The sequence below is a fragment of the Lycorma delicatula genome, chromosome 11, assembly GCF_047948215.1.
Source record: "Lycorma delicatula isolate Av1 chromosome 11, ASM4794821v1, whole genome shotgun sequence".
NCBI lineage: Eukaryota > Metazoa > Arthropoda > Insecta > Hemiptera > Fulgoridae > Lycorma > Lycorma delicatula.
In genome coordinates, this window is record NC_134465.1 from 76,801,609 (window position 1) to 76,814,479 (window position 12,871).

General features: G+C 30.1%; 1 protein-coding gene across 1 annotated transcript in view; it reads right to left on the reverse strand.

Annotated features, from left to right (window-relative positions):
* The window catches only part of Vps13D (vacuolar protein sorting 13D), a 250,013-nt gene that overhangs the window by 41,423 nt on the left and 195,719 nt on the right, over nt 1-12,871 (reverse strand). The window contains exons 55-57 of the mRNA XM_075378066.1: nt 11,214-11,358; nt 8,870-9,069; nt 3,939-4,131 (exon numbers count right to left, since the gene is read on the reverse strand). Of these exons, the coding sequence (XP_075234181.1) occupies nt 3,939-4,131; nt 8,870-9,069; nt 11,214-11,358 (538 nt within the window). The remainder of the gene's footprint in view (nt 1-3,938; nt 4,132-8,869; nt 9,070-11,213; nt 11,359-12,871) is intronic.

The window sequence follows — 12,871 nt, forward strand, 5'->3', positions numbered from 1 at the left end:
TATGTCTTTCTAAAACATATGCTGATAAAAAAATTAATTATACGTATATTAATAAATTAAACTGATTAAATATGTTCAATTCTATTTATCTTGTTTTCAATGTATTTGAGTAGCACATACAATTAGCACTTGTCTTCCTAAACAATAGGTAAACTGTATGAGTATGAGTAAACTTTATCACTTAAGAAACTGTTAGTTTCTTAACACTCTCTCCACCCATTTTGGTTTGTGGTTCTAATTAACAATGTTCCTAGGTAATCTAGTGATACATATAATTACAAATATACTCTTATTAAATGAACGGTGATACTCTTATTATAACCTGATGGGCTAAAATCAATAAAATAACAATTTGTTAGGTACCCATCATTATGAATGGGTGCCAAATTATCAATCTACAAGACTGATAATTAGAAGATTAAATTAAATGTTAACTTATCCTTATGTTTATATTTATGGATGTGCAATCTTTGCACTTATAAAAAAAAATCAATATTATCCACCTCCAGAAAAACCAAACGATACAAGTCTCAATATTTTGATTTACAAGAAAAGAAGACCTTACTATGAATCTGTTGCTATTTTTAATAAACTACTGAATCATTTAAAAACATTTTCCTATCAATTTATTTAAAATATAATTAAAAGATATATTTTACAGAAACAATATTACTCTATTAATGTTTAAATAATACTAATTGAAAAAAGCCCTGAATTTCTGCATCCTGTTTGAAATGTAGATAAATATGTGCTTAAATAATTTTCATTAACATCTTCTGCATTGCCAATTATTTTTACACTTATTATCTTCATGCATTTACCATGTTTGCCTTAATCCATCCAGGCAAATGCTGGAGCAGTTTCTTTTTGTATTTATGGAGTAGCATACCTACCCATCCTGATGTGATTTATATAAAACATTATTATTTAACGATCAGAGTAAACATTATGTACTTTGAAACTTCTGGATCATCACAAAAATTAATCAACACCATTTCCAGGAATTCAGTAGCTCTATATTTTTTGAATTGTTATAAATATAAAAACAAACTTAAGGATAGTTTACTGTCCTTATATAGAATTAATTATATTTCCACTGTTGAAAAATATAACATTAACTGAAATAATGTTATACGATTAATTGAAATTAACTGAAAAAGGACTTGATTGCATAACTATTTTAGATATATAATGATAGGGATAATTATTTTAATAATGACAATAAAAATGCATTATTAATTAATTAAAAAGAATCAAATACAAAATATGAGTTTCCTTTATGGTAATCTGACTCATATTGGTCATTTCAATGATCATTATTGAATTTAAGATCTAAAAAAACAACTGTTCTCTTATTATGATTCATTTAGTCTGAACTGGATTACTTCCCATATTATATGTTTTCTGGGATTGAATATTTTCCAATTCATTTATTGAACATTCTTAGAAACTTGTAAAAAGAAAACAAATCTAACAATAAATATATATATATATCTAATCTGAAAAAAATCGAAAAAAAAACTGTCTTTATCAGTGTGAGGTCTGTTCAGAAAATAACCAAACTTTATTTTTTTAATCTTTATTATCAAAGGAACAAAGGACCAATCATTTTACAAATTATTGGTCCTTGACCCCTTCAAAGTACTCCTTTCCCCTACTCAAAAACTTTTCCCAGCAGCGTTTCCACTTTGCGAAGAAGTCCTTGATAGCTTCATTTGAAATAGCCTTTAAGGATCATGAAAAATTTGCTTTATTGTCATCAGTAGTCTCAAAACAGCATCCTTTCATCACCGATTTTAATTTCTGAAATAGGAAAAAATCGCAAGGAGCCAGGTCTGATGAGTAGGGAGGCTGAGGGAGGACAGTCATCTGATTTTTGGCACAAGACTGACAAACTGAAAAGCTGAGTGTGTGGGCGCATTGTCGTAGTGAAGGAACCATGAGTTGTCTCGCCACAACTCTGGTCTATTTTTTTGGATTTTTTCACATAATCATTATAAAACACCTTGACAATACTATTGCACGGTTCACTGTTTCACTTTGAGGCAAGAATTCAAAATGATAATTCCATTAAATTAAAAAAAAAAACAGATCATGTTGACACTGGATCGAGATTGACGTGCTTTCTCGTTGTAGCCGTAAACCCAGCCTTTGTCTCCGACTGTGATCTTTTGCGTGAATGTTTCATCATCATCATCAGCTTCTTCAAGAAGTCGCCAATAAACGTCCACTCGATGTCCTTTATGCTGTTTGGTCATCAAATGAGGAACAAACTTTGCTGCAACTAGATGCGTGTTCAATTTTTTAGTCAAAATGTCACGGCATGATCTAATTGAGATACTAATCTCTTCTGCATGTTCTCGGACAGTAAATCAGTGATTTGCACACACCAGATTGTTGATTTTCTGAACACGGGTGTCATCAGTTGAAGTCCTTCCTGGTGAAGGGTCATTTTCGATTGAGTGATGAACACTTTTAAATTATGAAAACCATTCATAACATTGCGTCTGACCCACTGCATCATCTTTGTAAGCTTGTTTCAAAAGTTGAAATATTTCTGTGAAAGTTTTCCCCAGTTTCACGAAAAATTTTATCCCAAAAATCGCTCCAAAAAATCCAAATCAAATCGTTGCTCCCAAAAATCGCTGCTAACACTGAAACATGTTACACTCAAATAACAATAACGTGAAAACTAAATGATATATCAACAATCCAAGAACATGTGGTTACATAGCAGGTTATGTAAAGCACAATGCTTCCAATCGCATGTTACTAGATATCTCCATCGAAGCATAATTAAATATGTTTAGTTATTTTCTGAACACCCCTTATATCGCGTGTAAAAGGGATATTTTAAATATTATTTTTTATTAAACTGTATATCAACTTGCAAGTTACATTATGATGGATTCCTCACCTTAATAACTTTCATTCTAAATCAAATTTTCAAAATCAAAGAGTGAATAATAAATAATCTTCCTTGTTCAATTCTTCATTCAATTTCATTTAAAATATTATTAAAGAAAAAAAATCCATGAATTCATCTGATTGAAATATCATGATTATAAATACACATTGGTCAAGCTAAATATATAAACAACACATCAGAATTCATTCAAACGAGAAAATATTACAACTATTAATAAATTATGAGCTAATTATTTCAAAAGATGTTAGAAATGATAATTCATTACTCTAAAAAAAGAAAAAAGGAAATAAATGCTACCAAAGGGATGGAATATTAAAAAAAGATACGTGTCAGCAGCTACTGTCTTTTTTGTTGTGTAAATTGTTTTGTGAAAACGGGTGGCGCTTATCCAACATTTACAATGGTTTAATATTGATATAATAATCTTTTTATTGTTTAAATTTGTGGAAGTTAAAAAGTAAACTTCCACAAGTTTTATTAAAACCTTTTTATAAAGAAATCCTGTTCATATGGAGAATTTAAACAGTGAAATCGGTAATACTATTTGTTAATTGGGCTACTGTTACTTACATAGCTCACAATAGATCTGTTTTAACAGGTTATTTATTAATTTTGTATTTATTTAATTTTTTTATAAATATAAAAAAAAAATAGTTTACTAAATTTTTGGCACAGTTCAATAGTTTGTAGTTACTTAAGTTACTTATTAAATTATTACTGTTGCTGATTGTTATTATAAAAAATATTCACTAGGTATTATAATTGAAGTTAATATTGGACATCTAGCCTAAAAATCTTTAAAAAAAAAATGTGAAAAGAAAAAGTACATCATGACTACCCACAATAAGCAGGATTACTAACCTGATATGATACGTTAATCTTGAATTGTTTGTTGGCAGTTAATGAGATGATTTTAACATTTAAAAAAATTACATTCTACTACATGGAAATCCTAATTTTTACAATAAATTAACTTTTTGATGTAATTTTATATAAGAAATAAACATACCATAATTCTATCAGAAGGAGCACAAGGTGGACTTGATCCTTCATGTTGTAATTGACCTTCGCCAGTCATTCTCCAAAGTTGTGATCTAGCGCCTTGTTGTTTTCTACTTAAAATAACTCTATCTGAACCTTCTGGTACATCTAATACTAACTGCTGACAAGAAACATCCAATGGATCGACTACATCCCCCATACTGCACGCAAAAAAATAAAAACATTAACATATTTAAAAACCACCAGATAAAAAAATAGTGTATTTTTAAAACCAACAACCTGTACTGAAGTTACAGGTACCGATAATGCAACTAAAAAAACAAATCTGGTGATGTAGACAATATAAAGCTAAAATCGTAAAGGAAATCGGTGGCTACATTGCTAATACTGTAGTATTTTTACTCAATCTCTGACAAAGGTATCTGTCCTAGTCATTTCAAATCAACAGAGATAATTCCTGTTTTTAAGTCAAACAATGCTAAACTAGTTACAAATTATAGGCCTATATCATTGATTTCAAACGTTACAAAAATATCTGAAAAAATATTGCATACAAAATTATTAAAATTTGTTGAAAAGTACAATATTTTTTCATCTAAGTCTCAGTTTGATTTTAGAAAGAGTAAAGGAACAAAAGATGCCATTGCTGAAATTACAAAATCAATTGCTGAAAATTTAGACTGTAAAAAAAACAATAGATGAGATTTTTTTTAGATTTGGCAAAAACTTCTTATAAGTTACTTATAACTTATAAATTACCCATAAATTACTTTTAGAAAAATTAGAAAATATAGGCGTAAGCGGAAATGTATTGCAATTAACCCAAAAATTACTTGTATAATAGAAAACAAATTATGGAAATTAGTAATGCTAAAAGTAGTTCTATAACATTAGATACTAGATTACCACATGGTTACAGTAATTAGGCCGTTTCTATTTGTATTATATATAAATGTTATAATAAACAAGATTCTGAATTTATTATAATATCAAATGTACATGATATGGTTTCGTTATGTATAGCTAACGATTTGATGAAACTAAGTGAAAGGTACAATATTTATTAAAGAATAAGGAAGACTACCCAGATGTAAATATATTCTAATTAAATATTAACAAAACAATTTGCATGACATTTTCAAATCACACTGACTTATTACCCAATGAATTTAATTTGTATAATATTGAAGGAAAGTTATTAAAAAAGTAGAGCAAACTAAGTACTTAGAAATTAATCATTGACCCACATTTGGATCAATGGAATTATCAAATAGCTAGAAAACCAAATATATAATTTTCATTTTAAACAGATTTAGAAACAAACTGCTAAAAATCTTTTATGATTATGAATGGGTTGGATTTTATAGTAGTTTATTATATTTATTAGTTTATATTATAGTAGTTATTTATCGTATTATTGCATGGGGTGAAGCAAAATTATGAAAATGTTCATAATATTGTTATCAAGATTCTCAAATAAAAGAATAGCAATGCTCAGTTATCCAATAACTTATATAAAAAGTACATTTTAGAAATAATCACATAATGCTATACAAACTATCACAAAATATGTTATTAACAATTTCATTATATGAAAAAAAGCAATACTTTTGCCTAAAGTCAATAATGAAAAAAAACAAAAAGTATATATATATATATATATATATATATAAAAATGGGTACTAAGAAAAACTCCATCACACTAAATTGCCTAGGATTTGCAGATGACCTCACTCTTTTAGCAAATAATATTCAAGAAGCCAAAACACAAATCATGAGCCTTCAAAACCTAGCACAAAAGATAGGGCTTCATATCTCTTTCGAAAAAACTGAACTAATGGCCAAAGATCCTCTGGTAATAGAGCACATTACGGTAAACAATCAGAAAATTAAAATAGTAAAACAATTTAAATATCTAGGGGAAATAATAACTTATAATTTAAATGAAAAAGTGACATGGCAAAACAGGACAAATAAAATGATTAAATCCCAAAAATTAACTTGGTCAACATATAACAAAAAATGCCTTTCTGCTAAAACAAAACTTAAACATTATAAAACTGTAGTACAGCCAGAAGTCACATACGGAAGCGAGACCCTTTTCAAAATCACTCAGAAAAACCGAATTGAAAAAATTCTGAAAATAGAGAGGAGAATTGTCAGAACGTGTATCAATAAAAAACACCAAAAAGAAGGCCAATGGTGGATTGTGCCAAATGAGGTGGTGTATCGAGAAATAGAGCCTGTTACTGATACTATGCGGAAAAAAAGAATCTCTTTCTTCGGTCATCTCATAAGGACACCGGAAACAAGACTGTCAAGAAATATCATTGAAAAGCTCTGGTTCCAAAAGCTAGAAGTAGGATGGATCAAAGAAATTAGAGAAGATATGAAAGAATTGGGAATTTCCCTGACTGACCTACAGAATAAAACTGGAAAAATTACAAAGCTAAAAGATAAAAGCATTAGATTTAAACAAAAGACAGACAAACGACAAAATACAACGAAGAGGGTGTTTACGGATGAAGAAAAGAAAGCAAGATCTGAACGGATGAAGAAATACTGGGCAGCTCGAAAGAGTAAAATAACACGCTTTTCTCAGAAAAGATCCAACTAAAATTGACTTAAGTGGTCCCATGTTGGCCGTAAAAGCATAATAATAATAATAATATATATATATATACACATATATCAATATTTTACTTTAACTTGTTATCAGTTGAACTCATAACCTTTCTTTCTCTTTCTGTTTAGCCTACAGAACCATTGTAGGCTATTAATTTCAAAGGATGATGTGTATGAATGTAAAAGGAGCGTAGTCTTGTACAGCCTCAGGATGACCAATTCTGAGATGTGTGGTTAATTGAAACCCAAAGAACACCAGTATCCACGATCTCATAACATATGCTTCAAATATATCAAAAATAAATTGAAAAGTTTAGAATACTAAAATAAAACGAGGTGTATTTAAAGAGAGAAATTATGTATTAAGTAAAATGTAATGAACAAATTTAAAAAAAAAATGTAAGTTTAGTATAAGTGAATTAATGTAAACTTTATTATATATTAGCTGTTAGGTTTCTTCCAGTCTACGTACATATGCTTAAGCATCTTTGCAAGGTTCAGTATGTAGTTATGTATTTGTATCTTATTGATCAACAAATGTAATAAATAGAGTATTTACATAATATAATAAAAATAAAATGTATGAATATATTTGTTATTTATGGTCTAACTAAATATTTGTAAACCTATCTAAAAAAAATTCACAAATCAAAATTGGAATTAGCAGACTTCAATAAAAATATAACAATAATAATACCTCTTAATTTGGTAACAACTTTAAAAGAAACAAATTAAAAAAGTATAATTTCTCATTTTTAGTGGATTTTATATTATTCTTTTAAGTTCATTTTGATTTACATTTTTATTTAAGATACGGTAGGCCTGTGAATAAAAAAAACTACCTGAATGAAGAAAAACATTGCGAGAAACAAAAAAAGGTGAGAAACATATATCTTGATAGAACTAAAAAAAGGAATGTTGAGAAATGAAGTAATTATTGCTGAGAATGATTTAAGGTTGTCTAGAAAGTGAGAGTGTGATAAAAAAATAACATAAATTTTAATTTTATCAAAAAGAATTTACTTATTCTACAACACTGGCATTGTCCCCTTCAAAGAAGTCCTCCAGAGGTGTGACATACTTATGCTAGTGACTCTATTCTTTAAAATAATTTCTTAACATAGCTTTACATACGCTTAGTAATTTTTTACTTTATTTTATCTATTGTTACAAACTGTCATTCTTTTAATCATCAATGGGAACAAATACATTTGTAGTAATTTTCTTTGGATCGGCTCAAGTAAATAGTGAAATGACACAACCTTGTAGTAAGATTTTATAATGGACAGGACAATACTACTGTAATAAAAAAAAACACTAAGGAGTACTTAAATGTTCAATCGATCTTGACGTTCTTTTTTGGACTGGACTTGATTCTTTATGATCTAACCAATGTCTTGTTCCGTATAAATTTTCATGATGTAAAAATAAGTGAAAGGCCTGTTGTTCAAAAAGATCACAAGCATGTAAACTTCACAAGGTCAAGAAAACTGATGCTTCACAAGAGAATTTCCACACCAACTTGCAACAGAATTTCCACACCTTTCACAGACTATGGTGTAGAGAATGGTTACTGGAAAATAAGGCTATTGTAAACTGAGTGAAGATGGATCAAAAAAATGTTGACAGACATGCATAAAAATCAAAGAATACCGTTAAAAAAGCGGGAGCAAATCTTTTCCAATATAATCACTGATGAAATGTGGATTTTATATGACAATAATGAGTCCAAAACAATCCTTGCAATGACAATAAAGCAAACTCAGTCAGCTTGAAAGGTCATGGTGATAATTTAAAAAAAAAAAATGTCCTACTGGTTAATTTCATAAGGCTGGGAACGACAATCATGGAAGTGCATTGTGAAACACTTTTAAGACTAAGGCATGCAATTCACAAACAGTGAGACAAGTTGGTGTCATGAATTATTTGCATTCACAATAAAATATTTCCAAAATATTGAGAATCTTGATGAATCTTCTCAACAATTCAGGAATTGTTGAGTAGATTTTGAGAAATATGAATTGTTGAGAAGATTCATCAATATAGAAGGGAACCTTTTGATCGGCCCCCTTAAGTTACAGATCTTGCACCAAGTGACTATTGTGTTTTACTTTAACTAAAGAAGTGGCTTAATTCTCAACAATCCAAGGACAGTAATGTGTTGGAAACAATAGTGTTGAACTTGTTGAAATCTCCAGAGGCAGAATTTTATGAACAGTGTAAAAAAGGTTTTTTTCAGATATCAGATATATTTAGAAAACAATGATGACTCATATGCACTTATATTAAAAAAATAAATCAATAAAAACTTACCCTTTAAATGTTCCAGAAAATGCAATATATATAAAATTTTCATAAGTTAAGCCAGGTCCTTCACCTAAAGTATTAAGATCATATTTGGCGGATACACCACCGGGTGCAACTAAAGTTAATATAGGAGGTTGTGTTGGTTCATCCCACGCGTATGGTACCGAAGAACGAGCACGAACATTGCTTACATGATTCATACGTCCCTGAAACAGATAAATAAAAATAATGCAAAAATAATAACAATGAGTTAAATAACAATGAAACAGAAGCAAACAAGACTAATAATTAGGTTAGATTATTAGAAACACTAAATTGTAATAGAATTTCTCTTAAATCAGGGGACAAAGTCTTATTAGATTTTTACTACACTTCAAGCATCTGTAATTTGGATGTACACGAATCCTTTGAGATACATTCCGGATTTTGAAATCCAGAATCAGAGCACAGGGACAGATGCCTGTGAACTGCTCTGGGACTCTTGTTTCCAATTCATAAGTAGGCGCTTATGAATGTTCTATACTATATATATATATATATGTTGTATAATGTTCAAACCTTAAGTCTGTACTTAATTTTAAAAAAAAGTCTGATTGAAATTCCTATTCAGTTAACCTGATACTTCTAAATCACACTTCGTTAACAGATATCAATTATTATAAAAATAAAATTTGTAGGAACAAATACTTGCTCATATTTTAACTTCTTCCATTATTTATTACAAGTTATAGGACAGAGTAATTCAAAATGATAGACTCAGTTTTGTAATTCTGTAATTCAATTTAAGAACTAATGACAAATGTGAAGTAAGTTACATCTGATAATACTCACAATACTGTTTAGAGATATAATTCACAAATGTACAATGTGGCCCCCTCTGGCTGTATGGCACACTTCGAAGCAGTAACTGAAATAGTCCGACAAGCGAGAAAGCATATCTTGTGTTAATAAGTTCACCACAGCTGTGATATGGTTCCATGGATGGGTTAAATGTTTTGTAAGATGGTAAGTAAACTGCATTTCTCATAAAGCCCCACAAGAAAAATTCACATGAAATGAAATCAGGTGATCTTGAAGGCTAGAACTGATGAGCCCGGTATTCATTCCTCAACCCACTGGGTTGGACTAGTGGTGAACGCGTCTTCGCAAATCAGCTGATTTCCAAGTCAAGAGTTCTAAGGTTCAAATTCTAATAAAGGCAGTTACTTTTATACGGATTTGAATACTAGATCGTGGATAACACTGGTGTTCTTTAGCGGTTGGGTTTCAATTAACCACACATATCGGAAATGGTTGACCTGAGATTGTACAAGACTACACTTCATTTACACTTATACATATCATCCTCAGAAGTAATCCTGATGGTGGTTCTGGAGGGTAAACAGAAAAAGAAAAAAAGGTCCTCATTTTCACTCATTCTCTGAAGTAATACCTTACAGTGGTACTGCAGGCTAAACAGAAAAAAGAAAACGTCTTCATTCCTGATGTGTTCTATCCATTGTCCTATTGAAAAATGAAGTCTTGTGAATCTCATCTAGTCAAGGGAGAAGGCAATTTTCCAGCATGTCCTGTATGTTATCCCAGTAACCAGGTGTTCCATAAAAAAAGAACGGTCTATAAAAAGATATGGTGCAAAACACATTAACCTTACGGGAGTCTCATGTTGTACTGTGTCAAGGGGATTTTCTAGACCCCCCCCACATGCAAACATTGTGTCTATTCACTTCTCCAATGAGATGGAACGTCGCTTCATGAAAAGTGTCATCTCCATGTTTTCAAGCATTTGATCAAAAAATTCAACACCTTTTGGTTTGTCACCTCTGCGAAGAGCCTGTAAACGTTGTAGGTGGTATGGCTTGAAAAGTAAATAACACCTCAAAACATGCCAGACAGTTGGTTGAGGTATTCAAAGTTCTCTACTCACTCTACAGGTTGACTTTCTTGAGCTCTGTACAAAACTTTCTTCAATTTGTTTCATGTTATTCTCTGCCACATGTGGTCGGCCCATGTTCTTGCCTTTAGAGAGATACCCTGTTTGTTCAAACTGGTGAAACAAACTCAGTTGCCGACTGAAATTTTCCATGCTCAAGAATACAGAAAACCTTTTGTTGCAGCACTGTAGCCATCTTACTCCTACAAACACATAATGGCGGTGCATGCACTTTAGCGGTTGTTTAAGCAACTACATGTGCTCTAGCGATGTTATTCAAAACTTTCTAATCTACTCTCACAATTACTATGTAGATCAATCAGATAAAATGTATAATTCAGGAAATATGTTTACTAAATTGAGTCTACTATTTAGAACTGCTCTGTATTTTTAAATGAAAGAATAAAAAATATTTTTTACCTGATAGAACTGTAAAGGTACATGTGAAAAATTATCAATACGTATCGGTGCAGGCATACTGCCAGCATCAGTTAATACAATAAAATATGTAGCACCTTGGAGAACTATTTCAACTCTTAGAAAATACATTTTTCCACTTTGGTCCCTGTAAACAAAATAAGAAAAAGACAAATTTATATTATGAATACATGTGCAAAGCTTTCCATCATTTCTACACAAAAGTATTCTTCTTACCTTTAGTGATCATTTCTTTCTGATATACAGTCTATATACTGTATAAAAACGAATACAGTATATTTGTGATTAATAATTTTTTTTACAGACTATCATAACTATTTCCTTTGTCAATCAGCATTAACATCTTTATATTATAAGGCAGATCATAAATCAACTTTATATCTTAAATCTAAAAAAAATGTAACACATTAAATGATCAATTTAATTTTTCATTGATTAATCAAACATTTTTCCTTTAACGGATACAAAATAAGTTAAAAATTTCTCAACATATTAATTAGTACACAAAGTGCTGTAGCAAGGTATAATTAGCACAACAGTGCAACTGTGATGTTAACAATCAAATTCAATTGTACTTTAACAAGCTGTTGAAATTAATCACAGACCTGTACTAATGAAAGTAATATTCTTCTATCATATGTATTTGGCAATTTTTGAGGATGAATAGTAGTAGCATGAAAACTGCACATTCTGCATCAGGCCGACCAGTCCTGAGCACGAGCCACTGACGCAGAATGTAAGGTTTCTTCTCACACAGAGCACTACCACTTTTCAGTTAAATTCTCACCGTGCAAGCATCTACTGCCAATGAATGTCATATAATCTTTATGAATGTGCAACCTTTTTAAAAAAAAAGATTGCACATTCATAAATATAAACAGAAGGATAAAGTTAATAAATTTAATTTTCTAAATATAGGTCTGTAAAATTCATACTTATGCACACCAGTTAATGATCTTACAGCCAATCTCTTTATCTTAAAAACTTGTTTTGACTTTTTGAGGCACCCTTGAGAGAAGACATACTTTATATGGGAATATAATATGTAGACATAATAAATATTTAATAATGATGACAAGCTTAATGTTTTATTAAGATGCTTCTAAGCATAACAGTACAGTTTGGTTTTATTACGAATGAAATCAATTCAATTATCCCATGAGAACTTCATCTAATAAAATAAACAGATATCTTGCTTTGTGCGCAACAAAATACTACTGTTACCATTAATGGATATTTTATTCACAGATATAGATCAGCAACGTTATGTTTCCTTCAGAATCACAATGCAACAATCATCCATATTTAAAATTAGATGTTTACAATGTACCCAGTGAATAATTTTTCTGAGCTGTTATCATATAATTTTGAATTCCTTTCAAATAATAATTATCTCAGATATAGATGCAGTTATGTACTTATATATATCAGCAAAAAGGGTTACAATGAATGGCTGAACACTTTGAGGCAGGTCATTAACAAACAAAAAAAAGCAAGGGACTGAGAATACTTTGCTGAGGCACTCTACATTCTACATCATGAAGCGAGGTCTTAAATTTTTACATTATTCTTACCAAAAGATGAAATTTCAACTACTTTTTTAAGGCTGGTAAGGATAATATTTCAAAGAGAATAATATT